The sequence below is a fragment of the Salmo salar genome, chromosome ssa15, assembly GCF_905237065.1.
Source record: "Salmo salar chromosome ssa15, Ssal_v3.1, whole genome shotgun sequence".
Classification (NCBI taxonomy): domain Eukaryota; kingdom Metazoa; phylum Chordata; class Actinopteri; order Salmoniformes; family Salmonidae; genus Salmo; species Salmo salar.
The window spans coordinates 29099078-29114253 of NC_059456.1; the positions used below are offsets into that span (position 1 = coordinate 29099078).

The following is a 15176-nucleotide window of genomic DNA, read 5'->3' on the forward strand; positions in this document are numbered from 1 at the left end:
ATAAATTATTATATGTATTTCTAAAGAAGCGTGGATCATCATTATTTGGAACATATATAGATAAATGAGCAAAATCTCTTTATAGTCCAATAGCATATTTAAAAGGATCCGCCTTCCTTTCGTAACGTTGTCAGGTAACTCATCTATTGACAATTTTGGTAAGAGGGCCTGGGTATGGCTTTGCTTTAGGTGCCTTTGCACCACGCCTGTAAATTAGAATCGAGTTGAAACACCACTGTTACCATAGAGAGAAACACAGCCCAGTCAGAAACAAAACGTTTAATTCTAGGTTTGAAACGCTTTGAAATGACACTGGGAAGCTAGGAAATAACTTTTTGCTCTCTCGCTCGCTCTCTCTCTCTTCCTCTTCCCCCCCTCTTCTTTGACCTTGGCAGCTCCTGGAACTGTTTGACAGCGAGGACCCCCGGGAGAGGGACTTCCTGAAGACGGTCCTGCATCGGATCTACGGGAAGTTCCTCGGGTTGCGGGCTTTCATCAGGAAGCAGATCAACAACATCTTCTTGCGGTGAGTGAATAGTGAAGCGCCCCTCTCTCTTGTTCACAGGAGCAAACAGTGGGGCCTCCTTCGAAGACACACAGAACAGGAATCCATAAAACTGAGTTCAAAGTCCATGGTCGTATTCATTAGGGCTTACCGTAGCAAAACTTTTCAACTGGAATAGAAAAGTAGCGTTTCTCGTTGGACGAGATCATGAATACCGCAACCTCCCCTGTGTGCCTGGGAGCCCACTCCTGTCAGTTGACTTCCCCTCTTCTTTCTGTCTATGCCCTGGCTGAGAAGGGAACTGTCCAGCTTTCTGTCTATGCCCTGGCTGAGAAGGGAACTGTCCAGCTTTCTGTCTATACCCTGGCTGAGAAGGGAACTGTCCTGCTTTCTGTCTATACCCTGGCTGAGAAGGGGAACTGTCCAACTTTCTGTCTATGCCCTGGCTGAGAAGGGAACTGTCCAGCTTTCTGTCTATGCCCTGGCTGAGAAGGGAACTGTCCAGCTTTCTGTCTATGCCCTGGCTGAGAAGGGAACTGTCCAGCTTTCTGTCTATGCCCTGGCTGAGAAGGGAACTGTCCAGCTTTCTGTCTATGCCCTGGCTGAGAAGGGAACTGTCCAGCTTTCTGTCTATGCCCTGGCTGAGAAGAGAACTGTCCAGCTTTCTGTCTATACCCTGGCTGAGAAGGGGAACTGTCCAACTTTCTGTCTATGCCCTGGCTGAGAAGGGAACTGTCCAGCTTTCTGTCTATGCCCTGGATGAGAAGGGAACTGTCCAGCTTTCTGTCTATGCCCTGGCTGAGAAGGGAACTGTCCAGCTTTCTGTCTATGCCCTGGCTGAGAAGGGAACTGTCCAACTTTCTGTCTATGCCCTGGATGAGAAGGGAACTGTCCAGCTTTCTGTCTATGCCCTGGCTGAGAAGGGAACTGTCCAACTTTCTGTCTATGCCCTGGCTGAGAAGGGAACTGTCCAGCTTTCTGTCTATACCCTGGCTGAGAAGGGAACTGTCCAGCTTTCTGTCTATACCCTGGCTGAGAAGGGAACTGTCCAACTTTCTGTCTATGCCCTGGCTGAGAAGGGAACTGTCCAGCTTTCTGTCTATACCCTGGCTGAGAAGGGAACTGTCCAGCTTTCTGTCTATACCCTGGCTGAGAAGGGGAAACTGTCCAGCTTTCTGTCTATACCCTGGCTGAGAAGGGGAAACTGTCCTGCTGTGATCGTTTCCCTGGCAGGCTTTCCCAACCAGGTTCTTTCAGGCAGCAGCAGCTGGGGACAACTGGTAGATAGATGGGACATGATCAAGCCTACGTCAGACCCACAGCACAACTGGTGTCAGTGGCTGAGAACTGGTGTCACAGGTTTTACACATGCTATGATTCGACTCTGAACATCGATTTTAGCAGAGTGGGCCATCCTCATGCACTGTCTCTATCCTTCTCTCTGCTCCGTTGTGTCCTATCAGAGCCATATGCTCCGCTACTCAGTGAGTAGTCATTTGTAGTTTGATTGTGATGGTGTGTTTGTGTTCTGGTAGGTTCATCTACGAGACTGATCACTTCAACGGAGTGGCTGAACTCCTGGAGATACTGGGGAGGTGAGTCCAGAGGTGGTGTGGTGGGACACTGGGGAGGTGGTGTGGTGAGACACTGGGGAGGTGAGTCCAGAGGTGGTGTGGTGGGACGCTGGGGAGGTGGTGTGGTGGGAGTTCAAGCATGCATCAACTTGCATCAACATAAATCAATGTTTTCAAGCACCTTTGACTCTAGCAGCAGTGGCACAGCTGGAACTAGGACATGCAACCATTTACACTCGTATGCCAGAATATCTCCATTTGAGCTAATATACTCACCACTACATCAGTAGGTCCTTTTAGTGTTGCTACAGGCTTTTCTGCTGTTAGCTCCCCATCCCCACAGAATTCTGGGAAACCCAGTCTGACCTCTGCCTTTTCCACTTTTTGAGCTAAAAGACGCTAGTGGCTCTTCCTGTTTAGTTTTATTTGTAGAAAGTGTTCTTTTGTTCCAGCAGTGAAATGTCTCTCTGGCTCTAGCTATGAATAGTCATCTCTGCTTCTCAGACCGCCCACCCTGCTCTCTGTGTCCTCAGCTATTCTGGATATGGGGGGGGTCTGTTGGCTGCATCATCCATAGTGTGTGTGTGTGTGTCATGCATGTGTGTTTGCTAATGCTTGCTTTTTAAGGCAATGATTGATTGAAGTGTTGTTTTTGTCTATCTGCAGCATCATCAATGGCTTTGCACTGCCATTGAAGGCGGAACACAAGCAGTTCCTGATGAAGGTGCTCATCCCCATGCATACCGCCAAAGGACTGGCCCTGTTCCACGCACAGGTAACCAAATGCGTAACTGATGCTCAATTAAGTTATGAATCCATACGTGTTAAGAGAAGAGGTAGAACTAGGATTGGAACTGGAATGAACATCTCCACCCTCTCTTTGAAAACTACGTGCTGAATGTCCCCTCCACTTCCAATATTCATAATATGCTAAATCATGATTTGTCCAAAGCACCGGAACTTATGCTGTTCGTTATCTCACGCAGCCCGTTGCATCACGACAGATCTACGGTACCATTTATGTTTACGTGGTCTGTCTACGAGAGATTACCAAATTCCTAATACGAGATGAATAAATAACCCATTTTAAAAGGGGTTGATTTTGAACTACTCACTCTCACGAGACAACAACTCTTCTCTTTTTAGCAGCTATCTAAATCTGAGAAATGTACCTGGCATAATGTGGGTTTTAAAAGGAATTCTAGGTATAAGTTCATACAATATTATGATATGGTAATTGGCCTAGCTACCCATTTTGTTCTGTCAGGTCAGGCTTTGTGAACAGTAGATGACCTAGATGCCTAGTTAAGCATAACGCTCATGAGCTGAAGTGAACTGCGCTCTGAAAAAAGCCTTGGATAACAGTGATATCTAGTGGCCGTAGAATGAACTTGAAAGCTCTGATAGTATTGTGTACAGAACATACCACATGTGAACGTTTCTGTTAACAGTAAGTAAATAATATCACTACCTGTTCTGTTTCCTTTTAGCTGGCCTACTGTGTCGTCCAGTTCCTGGAGAAGGACCCCACCCTCACAGAGCCGGTACTCTAACCAACTAACATTCGTCACGTTGTTCTACCGTCGGGACACTAGGTTCTGCTCTCCCTTGGAGCTGTAGGAATGTTGTTGTGTGCTAGGAATCTATCTGTGTGCAGCTTTCATGTAGGGGACAAACAATGTTAGCTTTCTCAAACAAGTTTGAGTCCAAAATCATGAGTAGTTCATAAGGTACCTAGCTAAATGGCATGTAAAATGCTGCAGCACTATCGACCTATGTACAGGGCTGTAGGTTTGTTGACTAAAGACAAAGACAAAAAAAACTAAAGATATTTCCTTGGAACTTAGTGTCATCTGTTCAATCCTCAGGTGATTCGGGGGCTGTTGAAGTTTTGGCCCAAAACCTGTAGCCAGAAGGAGGTACGTCTGTCTGTCATCACTGGTAGATGACACCGAACACTCTAACAGATGCTGTACCTTGTATACCATAAGTGTGGTTCTGAACAGTTTACCTGCTTCTCTTGAACATATGACTTCCTCACGTGTCTGTTGTTTCCCACCTGACCTAGGTGATGTACCTGGGGGAAATGGAGGAGATCCTGGATGTCATTGAGCCCACCCAGTTCAAGAAGATCCAAGAGCCCCTGTTCAAGCAGATCTCCAGATGTGTGGCCAACCCCCACTTCCAGGTACAGTCTTGACTTCCTTGACCTTCAACTTACTTTTAGCTCCTAGTGGAGCGAATGGCATCAATAAAAGTGCATCTCCAGCGAATCCTGATCTGGGACATTTTCTTGTTTGTTTCAGGTGGTTCCTCATACAGTACATTAAGGCTATTTCTGCTCCTCCTCCATTTACTGCTACATGTACTTTTTTCCCGTTCATTTTCTTTCCAGCACTGCTCTAAATGGGTTTTCAATCTGGCAGTGGAACTGTGAAAATGTCTGCCCTATACGTAACATGTTGCTGTCATTTACTGCCAGCCCGTCTCATTTCCTGTTGATCCCTACAGGTAGCGGAGAGAGCCCTCTACTTCTGGAACAACGAGTACATCCTGAGCCTGATTGAGGAGAACATCGACAAGATTCTGCCTATCATGTTTGGTAGCCTGTACAGAATCTCCAAAGAACACTGGAACCCGTACGTATGCCACTCTCCGGTTCTCAACTCCTTTTTTTGTTGAATTTTTTTATTTAACCTTTATTTAACTAGGCTAGTCAGTTAAGAACAAATTCTTTGCCCCTCAGGGTAAAGCATTAACAAGCAACGCCATGCTTAGTACTGAACTCTCTTACCTATAGTTGGCGTAGAAGTTGGGGTCTTATGTTATCCCTAACTAACTATGTACGTATGACAAAATGGTCATGTTTCCTCCAACATCCTGTCACTGAAATACCAAAGTAATGTTTTTCCAGTTATTTAATCTCAGCATTGCTACTGTAGGATTGACTGAGAGCCGGTAAATATCCTGTGGATGTATTTAAGTCAGATGCCATTGTCCCCTGTGTGTTTCCAGGACGATTGTAGCTCTGGTCTACAACGTGCTGAAGACCCTGATGGAGATGAACAGCACACTATTTGATGAGCTGACAGCCTCCTACAAATCAGACAGACAGCGGTGAGTGAGCTCCCTCCAGCTCTTATATTCATTCTTGTTCTTCGGTCCAAACAAACAGTGTTCACAAACTATTACAATAACTAGTCAGGTATAATTTCTGAAGCGGGGAAACAAAGCTGCATGGCACAACACACTGGATTACCTAACCTCTGTTAGCTACCCTTTTTCAAGGACAGTCAGGTCTTACAGCGTCTTGTGTGTGTCTGTGCGTGACGTGTGTCTGTGCGTGACGTGTGTCTGTGCGTGACGTGTGTCTGTGCGTGACGTGTGTCTGTGCGTGACGTGTGTCTGTGCGTGACGTGTGTCTGTGCGTGACGTGTGTCTGTGCGTGACGTGTGTCTGTGCGTGACGTGTGTCTGTGCGTGACGTGTGTCTGTGCGTGACGTGTGTCTGTGCGTGACGTGTGTCTGTGCGTGACGTGTGTCTGTGCGTGACGTGTGTCTGTGCGTGACGTGTGTCTGTGCGTGACGTGTGTCTGTGCGTGACGTGTGTCTGTGCGTGACGTGTGTCTGTGCGTGACGTGTGTCTGTGCGTGACGCGTGTCTGTGCGTGACGTGTGTCTGTGCGTGACGTGTGTCTGTGCGTGACGTGTGTCTGTGCGTGACGTGTGTCTGTGCGTGACGTGTGTCTGTGCGTGACGTGTGTCTGTGCGTGACGTGTGTCTGTGCGTGACGTGTGTCTGTGCGTGACGTGTGTCTGTGCGTGACGTGTGTCTGTGCGTGACGTGTGTCTGTGCGTGACGTGTGTCTGTGCGTGACGTGTGTCTGTGCGTGACGTGTGTCTGTGCGTGACGTGTGTCTGTGCGTGACGTGTGTCTGTGCGTGACGTGTGTCTGTGCGTGACGTGTGTCTGTGCGTGACGTGTGTCTGTGCGTGACGTGTGTCTGTGCGTGACGTGTGTCCGTGCGTGTGTGGTGTCCGTGCGCCCGTAACGTGCTTGTGTCTCTCCAGGGAGAAGAAGAAGGAGCAGGAGAGGGAGGAGCTGTGGAAGAAGCTGGATGAGCTGAAGCTGAGTGACGCAGCGGCTCTGGTGCAGAACAACAGCCACGGGCTCCAGAACGCTGCCCAGAACAACAACAACAGCAACAACAACAATCACCAAGGAAACCAGGAGAAGGGCACCGCTGTCATCGCAACGGACCATGAAGACCCTGTCGTCGCCATGGATACCGCAGAGAATGTCAAGGGCGTCAAAAGTGCCAAATGACACAGGACTCCATTTTGTACTCTGTAACGGTTTCCAGGCCGTCTGAGAACTGTCAGGGAGGGGCTTGGGGGTGACGGGGAGGAGGAGCTTGAGAAAATAGCCACACAAAAAAAAAGAGAGATAAACCTCATCAGTATGTTAAATCTATATACAGTAAAACTACTTCAAATGCCAGAAATTCTCCATTGGCAGAAAACGTATATTTCAACTTAAGACTATTTTGGGATGTTACAGTGTGACCACAGTATATTGGTAAGCTTTTTTTGTCTGATCAAAGAATTTATCCTTTCACATTTAGTTTCTTAACTGAGAAATGTTTTTTTTTGGGGGGGGTGATATTCAATGTATGAAAATATAGGAGGGGGAGAAAATGACTTGAAAATAACCTTTCTGATTGTGCTGCACTTCGAGAAGCTAAATGGCTATTTTAAGATTTGTCTATTTTGTATGTGCTTTCATCACTGCTGCCAACAGAGGGGTGCAAACTGTAAGGAAGAGGGGGTCGGGGGCGAGCTTTGGAGGGTGGGTGGGTGGGTGGGTGGGTGGGGGGCTATGGAGAAAGGACTGTGTTAGTCTCTACATAGGAGACCTGAGTGAATGTCACTATCATGAGGTCTTGTGTTTCGGGTGTTTGATATATGTATCTGAATACATGAAGCTTAATGTTATAGCCGTTATTATAGCACATTCAAGACCTGCAGCCATACAACCTATTTACAGTAAGTATTTGAAATGAGTTTAGTTTAGAGAAACGAACGATGAAATGGGCACAGATTTAAGTAAGTACAACATATTTTTCCAGTCTGAATAGAAAATTGATTAATAGATAATGCCGATGTAGAAAAAGGTAATGAAATGAGCCATATATTTTTTTCCAGAGTATTGTTAAAGGCAGAGATGTGGATTTTTGAAGCCAGATGGTGGCAGATAGCCGATAGTGTGGTTTCTGCAGATTTAAACGTGGCTGGATGAAGTGTGTGCGTATGGGGGTCAGGGGTGTTTGCTTTAACGTGTCTGTTCTCTATTGTAGGTCCAGTCTTTTCTGATGCCTTTTCTGTCAGAGTGTACCATTCCAATCTCTGTGACATGCAACTGTGTGGGGAACCTGTTTTGTAATAACTGACCTTATCTAGGTTTTAAATAAAAAATAAAGTCTACCATATGTTTCTACTCTAAAACCACAGGACTATGGCTCTTTCTTTCGTATTGAGTAGAAGCGACACGTTGTCACCAGATGGCGCCAGAATTTAATGTTAATCTTCTGTGGGAAATGTAGTATGCTTATTTGAAAACCTATCTATCAAAAGTTAAATATAGGCCTTGATTCAATCAGATCAAGCGTTGACCCTCATTGGCAGACATCCACATAGCAGATGTTTTGGAGGTATAACCGGTATGAGCTGACCGATAGGTGAGTGGCTGCCCTTCCTTATTGGTTCGTGCTATCCAGTCCGGGATCCTTGGGACATCCATACCCTAACCATTGTACATTTCAACTTCAATGCGGTAGGGACATCCCAAGGATTCCAGATAGCATTTCCATATTATCCCTACAGCGTTAGAAGTTCAAAGTGGCGATAGAAAGTGTAGGCTAATGCATGTTTTCATGTTAATTTGGATGGGGGATTTATTGCTTCAGTCTAATTGAGGCGTGGACAATAGACAAGTATACATTCAAGTGGAACTTGTAACACGGCTGAATGGGATTTGTCAGATAAAGTCGGGTGGTTTCGTTGCATCCAATGGCAGTGAATAGAGCTAGATAAAGGAATTGTCTTTATCTGTTTCATTATAGCAGTGGTTCCCAACTCCGGGCCTCAAGTACCCCCAACAATACACTTTTTTACTGTAGTCCTGGAACAGCACACCTGATTAAACTAGTCAACTAATCATCAGGCCCTCAATGAGTTAAATCAGGCACGTTTGTCTGGGGCTATAACAAAAAGGAGTGCTGTTGGGGGTACTCGAGGACCGTAATTTGGAACCACTGCATTATAGCCTCTGTGACAGCATGGGCAGCACCATTTAGGCTATAGCCATTTTGAAGTACTCCATTTTCTTGATGAATGGCTGATCCATCCTGATGACCCGGTTGGAAATGACACCAAAAGGGTCACCAGGAGGGATCAGCCAATGAAGTTGGAAGTCTCACCCAGTTGACTACATTAAAATGGTGGAAGCCCTCAATGGCGCTGCCCATGCTAACATAGCCTTTTGTCCAATAGAGGCCTCTATCATTCTCTATGTGCGGATCTGATAGAATCTTACCCTTTATTATTTTTCAAAGTATTCAAACCCAGCACAGGTTTAACATTTTATTGCCATAAAGTTCAGCTTAAAAATCTATTAACTTTGGATTTTTCCCCACTGATCTTCTACATAACCACCCCATTTAAAATGAAAACATTTTGAAATGTACATTTACATTACATTTACGTCATTTAGCAGACGCTCTTATCCAGAGCTACTTATGTATTGGGGCATTCAAGTCTTATTTAGGAAAAGTTGAGGCCAGCAAGCAAATATTTGTTTTTAAATGTAGTATACCCTCTTATTAAAATACTATAGCAACCTTAGTTTAACACCAATCAAGAGATCTTAGCCTCTTAGCTCAGACATAATCTGAGAGGAAGTTGTGTATCTCTTTACTGGAAGCTTGAGGGCATTATTTTTGCTATAATTGTGCAATCTGTTGGTACAACATTTACATTTAAGATTATTATGAAAAAAAAAATAGAAAAGTGTAAAGTGGCATTTCATTAAATGTATACTGTATATGCCTTACAAATTGAAAACTGGGATGTCTTGATGGCAACAGTATCCTCAGTGGTTGGGATGTAATCTATAACAATTCATAATTTTTTGTTTGTTTTAGAGTGAAGATTTAAAGGGGCAATCCAGAGTTGAAACAATAACAAAGCACTCTCCCGTCACTTTTTTTTGGTAAAAAGCAGAGGATTCAAATCAATATCAAATCAAATTTTATTAGTCACATGTGCCAAATACAGGTGTAGACCTTACAGTGAAATGCTTACGTACGAGCCCCTAGCCAACAATGCAGTAAAAAATAAAAAAAGAATAAAAATATATATATAAGCAATAAAAGTAACAAGTAATTAAGGAGCAGGTTGCGGCTGAAGAAATGTTACCACTCTCAAATTCATAGACAGAGCTATGGATGCAAGGACTGACCATCAAAATTATAGTTTTATGGATGTTTTGAGGCTATACTGTGCTTTATTTACAAACATTGGAGTTGAATAAGCTTATATTTTGGGTTCTGATGGGAGGCAACACTTGAACTAAGCTCTTAAGGATTTAACCCTTTTTTTCAATTTTCAGCTAAAATGACGCACCTAAATCTAACTGCCTGTAGCTCAGGACCTGAAGCAAGGATATGCTTATTCTTGATACCATTTGAAAGGAAACACTTTGATGTTTGTGGAAATGTTACTTTAATGTAGGAGAATATAACACATTAGATCTGGTAAAAGATAATACAAAGAAAAGACATGTGTTTTCTATATTTTTTTGTTGTTCCATCTTTGAAATGCAAGAGAAAGGCCATTATATGACTTAGGAGTCTAGGCGCAATTTAGATTTTGGCCACTACATAGCAGCAGTGTACGTGCAACATTTTAGACTAATCTAATAAACCATTGCATTACTGTTCAAAATGTTCTATCAAGTCTATCGAAATGTGCCTAATTGGTTTATTGGTACATTTAAGTACATAACTGTGCACTCTCCTCAAACAATAACATGGTGTTCTTTCACTCTAATAGCTACTGTAAATTGGACAGTGCAGTTAGATTAACAAGAATTTAAGCTTTCTGCCCATATATGTCCTGGGAAATGTTCTTGTTACTTACAACGTCATGCTAATCACATTAGTGCATGTTAGCTCAATAACATACATTTTATACAGTGCCTTCAAAAAGTATTCACACCCCTTCATTTTGTCCATATTTTTTTGTGTTACAGCTTGAATTGAAATTAATTAAATGTAGATTTTTTTTGTCACTGGCCTACACACAATATCCCATAATGTCAAAGTGGAATTATGTTTTACAAAAATTCAATAAAAAATGAAAACCTGAAATGTATTGAGTCATGTTAAAATATAAAACTAAAATGTTTGCATTTGTGTTCCTTTCTTTTTTTAGTACACACAAAGAATATACAATATAACAACAACATCTTAGTCTTTACACTGAAATAGGTTCTGATAGTAGTGTTTTGAATATGTCATCAGTGTGATCTTGGTTGTCACTAAGTTAGATTCATTTGATGTGTGTGTCTGTCTCATTTGTATGCAGAGTTTCATTTTGAGCAGGGAGTACATGATTTGCATTGCTGTGTTTCATTTTGCAAGATGTCTGTGGGGTTTGGGGAAATTGGCTGTTTTGTGTTTAGAGTTTTGAGTAACTGAGATGTAGTTTCAGAAAACTTGTCTTTAACAATTGGGAAAAACTGTAATCACGTCAGACCAACAAACAAAAGAGTCACAGCAAAATCTTTTGTAGGATCTTTTATACACTATTTTAGCCCCAGCTGTTGGAACTTTCGCTTTCCTGGATATAGCCACTATATTGTGATCAATGGGTACGGATACAACTTTAGAACAAAGTATTAGTAGTATTAGTAAAAATGTGATTGATACATGTGGATGATCTTGTTCCTGTAGTATTTGTAAACACCCTGGTAGTTTGATTAATAACCTGAACCAGATTACATACACTGGTTACAGTGAAAAGCTTCCTCTTGAGCAGACAGCTTGATGAAAACCAGACATTTTTACATTTTTGTCATTTAGCAGACGCTCTTATCCAGAGCGACTTACAGTAGTGAATGCATACATTTCATTTTCATTTCATGCATTTATTTTTTTATTTTTTTTGTACTGGCCCCCCGTGGGAATCGAACCCACAACCCTGGCGTTGCACACACCATGCTGGCGTTGCACACACCATGCTCTACCAACTGAGCCACAGGGAAGGCGTATATTCAGGTCCCCAGACAATATTCAGGTCCCCAAGAAAGTAGACCTATCTGTTTACATCACATACATTATCAAGCATTTCACACATATTATGTAGATACTGACTGTTCACAGTTAGTGGCCTATAGCAACATCGCAAAAGTCTTAAGATCTCGGGGCGGCAGGTTAGAGCAGGTAGCCTAGTGGTTAGAGCGTTGGGCCAGTAACCGAAAGGTTGCTAGATTGAATCCCTGAGCTGACAAGGTAAAAATATGTTGTTCTGAACAAGGAAGTTAACCCACTGTTCCTAGGCCATCATTGTAAGTAAGAATCTGTTCTTAACTGACTTGCCTAGTTAAATAAAGGTTAAATTAAAATAAAGACGTGCCAAGTGAACCTACAACCACAACACTTCATTAACACTTGACATAAGATATTCTCTAGGCATTACAGGGATATGGCATTTCTGTCTTTTCTATAGATGTTATATCCTTGTATTGCTACTGCTGTATCATCAAATTAATTATCTAAGCGAGTCTCATAATAGTTTTAACATGATTTTATGATGACTACCTCATCTTTGTACCCCACACATTCAATTAACTGTAAGGTCCCTCAGTCGATCAGTGAATTTTAAACACAGATTTAACCACAAAGACCAAGGAGGTTTTCCAAAGCCTTACAAAGAAGGGCACCTATTGGTAGGTGGGTTAAACAAAAAACAGACATTGAATATCCCTTTGAGCATGGTAAAGTTAACAATTACACTCTGGATGATGTATCAATAAACCTAGTCACTACAAAGATACAAGCGTCCTTCCTAACTCAGTTGCCGGAGAGGAAGGAAACCACTCAGGGATTTCACTGAGGCCAATGGCGACTTTAAAACATTTACAGAGTTGAATGGCTGTGATAGGAGAAAACTGAGGATGGATCAACAACATTGTAGTTACTCCACAATACCAACCTTATTGACAGAGTGAAAAGAAGGAAGCCTGTACAGAATAAAATATTCCAAAACATGCATCCTGTTTTCAACAAGGCACTAAAATAATACTGCCAAAAATGTGACAAAGAAATTTACTTTTTGTCCTGAACACAAAGCAAATGCAATACAATCCATTACTGAGTACCACTTTCCATATTTTCAAGCATAGTAGTGGCTTCATCATGTTATGGGTATGCTTGTAATCATTAAGGACTTGAGGGTTTTTTTCAGGATTAAAAAAAACGAATGGAGCTAAGCACAGGCAAAATCCAAGAGGAAAACCTGGTTCTGCCTGCTACCCACCAGACACTGGGAGATAAATTCACCTTTCAGCAGGACAATACACTGGAGTTGCTTACCAAGAAGACAGTGAATGTTCCTACAGTAAGTGGCCAAGTTTCAGTTTTGACTTAAATCTGCTGAAAATATATGGTAAAACCTGAAAAGGGTTTTCTAGCAATGATCAACAACCAATTTGACAGAGCTTGAAGAATTTTGAAAAGAATAGTGGGCAAATGTTGCACAATCCAGGTGTGGAAAGCGCTTACAGACTTGTGAAGTGAATCCTTACCACTGCTACACCTGGCTATCAACAGCACCTTGTCTGGCAGCAAAACAGTTCATTCAACCTCATTTACTGACTTTTAAAAAACATACAGTTGAAGTCGGAAGTCTACATACACTTAGGTCGTTTTTCAACCACTCCACAAATTTCTTGTTAACAAATTACAGTTTTGGCAAGTCGGTTACGACATCTATTTTGTGCATGACACAAGTACTTTTTCCAACAATTGTTTACAGACAGATTATTTCACTTATAATTCACTGTATCACAATTCCAGTGGGTCAGAAGTTTACATACACTAAGTTGACTGTGCTTTTAAACAGCTTGGAAAATTCCAGAAAATGATGTCATGGCTTTAGAAGCTTCTGATAGCCTGTGGATGTATTTCAAGGCCTACCTTCAAACGCAGTGCCTCTTTGCTTGACATCATGGAAAAATCTAAAGAAATCAGCCAAGACCTCCACAAATTTTTTTTGCAGACCTCCACAAGTCTGGTTCATCCTTGGGAGCAATTTCCAAATGCCTGAAGGTACCGCGTTCATCTGTACAAACAATAGTACGCAAGTAAAACACCATGGGACCACGCAGCCGTCATACCGCTCAGGAAGGAGACGCGTTCTGTCCCCTAGATATGAACGTACTTTGGTGCGAAAAGTGTAAATCAATCTCAGAACAACAGCAAAGGACCTTATGAAGATGCTGGAGGAAGCAGGTCACAAAAGTATCTATATCCACAGTAAAACGAGTCCTATATCGACATAACTTGAAATGCCGCTCAACAAGGAATAAGCCACTGCTTCAAAACCGCCATAAAAAAGCCAGACTACGGTTTGCAACTGCACATGGGGACAAATATGGTACTTTTTGGAGAAATGTCCTCTGGTCTGATGAAACTAAAATAGAACTGTTTGGCCAGAATGGCCATTTTTATGTTTGGAGGAAAAAGGGGGAGGCTTGCAAGCCGAAGAACACCATCCCAACCGTGAAGTAAGGGGGTGGCAGCATCATGTTGTGGGGGTGCTTTGCTGCAGGAGGGACTGGTGCACTTCACAAAATAGATGGCATCATGAGGTAGGAAAATGATGTGGATATATTGAAGCAACATCTCAAGACATCAGTCAGGAAGTTATAGCTTGGTCTTCCAAATGGACAATGACCCCAAGCATACTTCTAAAGTTGTGGCAAAATGGCTTAAGGACAACAAAGTCAAGGTATTGGAGTGGCCATCACAAAGCCCTGACCTCAATCCTATAGAAAAGTTGTGGGCAGAACTGAAAAAAAGCATGTGGGAGCAAGGAGGCCTACCAACCAGACTCAGTTACACCAGCTCTGTCAGGAGGAATGGGCCAAAATTCACCCAACTTATTGTGGGAAGCTTGTGGAAGGCTACCCAAAACGTTTGACCCAAGTTAAACAATTTAAAGGCAATGCTACCAAATACTAATTGAGTGTATGTAAACTTCTGACCCAATGGGAATGTGATGAAATAAATAAAAGCTGAAATAAATAATTCTCTCTACTATTATTCTGGCATTTCACATTCTTAAAATAAAGTGGTGATCCTAACTGACCAAAAACAGGGAATTCTAACTACGATTAAATGTCAGGAATTGGGAAAAACTGAGTTTAAATGTATTTGGCTATGGTGTATGTATACTTCCGATTTCAACTGTAGCTGATATGGCTGACTTCCTTAAACAAATATGTTTTCTACTGACAATTGAGATGTACAAACGATGGCATAAAGGGACGACAAGCGGATATGAGGCAATCCGTAATTTCAATTAAGACATTAATGACCGAGCTAGGACGGACATAGTAAATATAACTATTTGTTCAGCACTTCTGAAATGTACAGCAACAGAATTCAGAAATTGGGTCGTTCTTACAGTATTCTCCTTGCACACCAAGTCAGAACCATAGGATAAATAAAGGGGACATATAAGCAGACAATTAAAGCTCTTTTATTTTGATTTTACAAATGTTAGAATTTGTCTAGATCATTGACAAAACATTACAATTAAATGTGTGAATACCTTCTGAAAGCGCTGTATGTCCAAAAATTGATGTCACAACTCCAGATTTTGTCACGCTCTGACCTAGGAAAGCTGTGTTTTCTCTGTTTAGTTAGGTCAGGGTGTGATAGGTGGGTGGGCATTCTGTGTTTTGTTTTCTATGTTTTGGCCCGGTATGGTTTCCAATCAGAGGCAGCTGTCTATCGCTGTCTCTGATTGGAAGCC

General features: G+C 42.4%; 1 protein-coding gene across 1 annotated transcript in view; it reads left to right on the forward strand.

Moving 5' to 3' along the window:
* LOC106571204 (serine/threonine-protein phosphatase 2A 56 kDa regulatory subunit alpha isoform) overlaps window positions 1-6922 on the forward strand; it is an 88029-nt gene extending 81107 nt beyond the window's left edge. Inside the window, exons 5-13 of the mRNA XM_014143986.2 lie at window positions 396-526; window positions 2041-2100; window positions 2746-2854; window positions 3570-3623; window positions 3948-3998; window positions 4148-4267; window positions 4591-4718; window positions 5095-5196; window positions 6147-6922. Of these exons, the coding sequence (XP_013999461.1) occupies window positions 396-526; window positions 2041-2100; window positions 2746-2854; window positions 3570-3623; window positions 3948-3998; window positions 4148-4267; window positions 4591-4718; window positions 5095-5196; window positions 6147-6402 (1011 nt within the window). The 3' untranslated portion in view covers window positions 6403-6922. The remainder of the gene's footprint in view (window positions 1-395; window positions 527-2040; window positions 2101-2745; window positions 2855-3569; window positions 3624-3947; window positions 3999-4147; window positions 4268-4590; window positions 4719-5094; window positions 5197-6146) is intronic.
* The last annotated feature ends 8254 nt before the right edge of the window (window positions 6923-15176 follow it).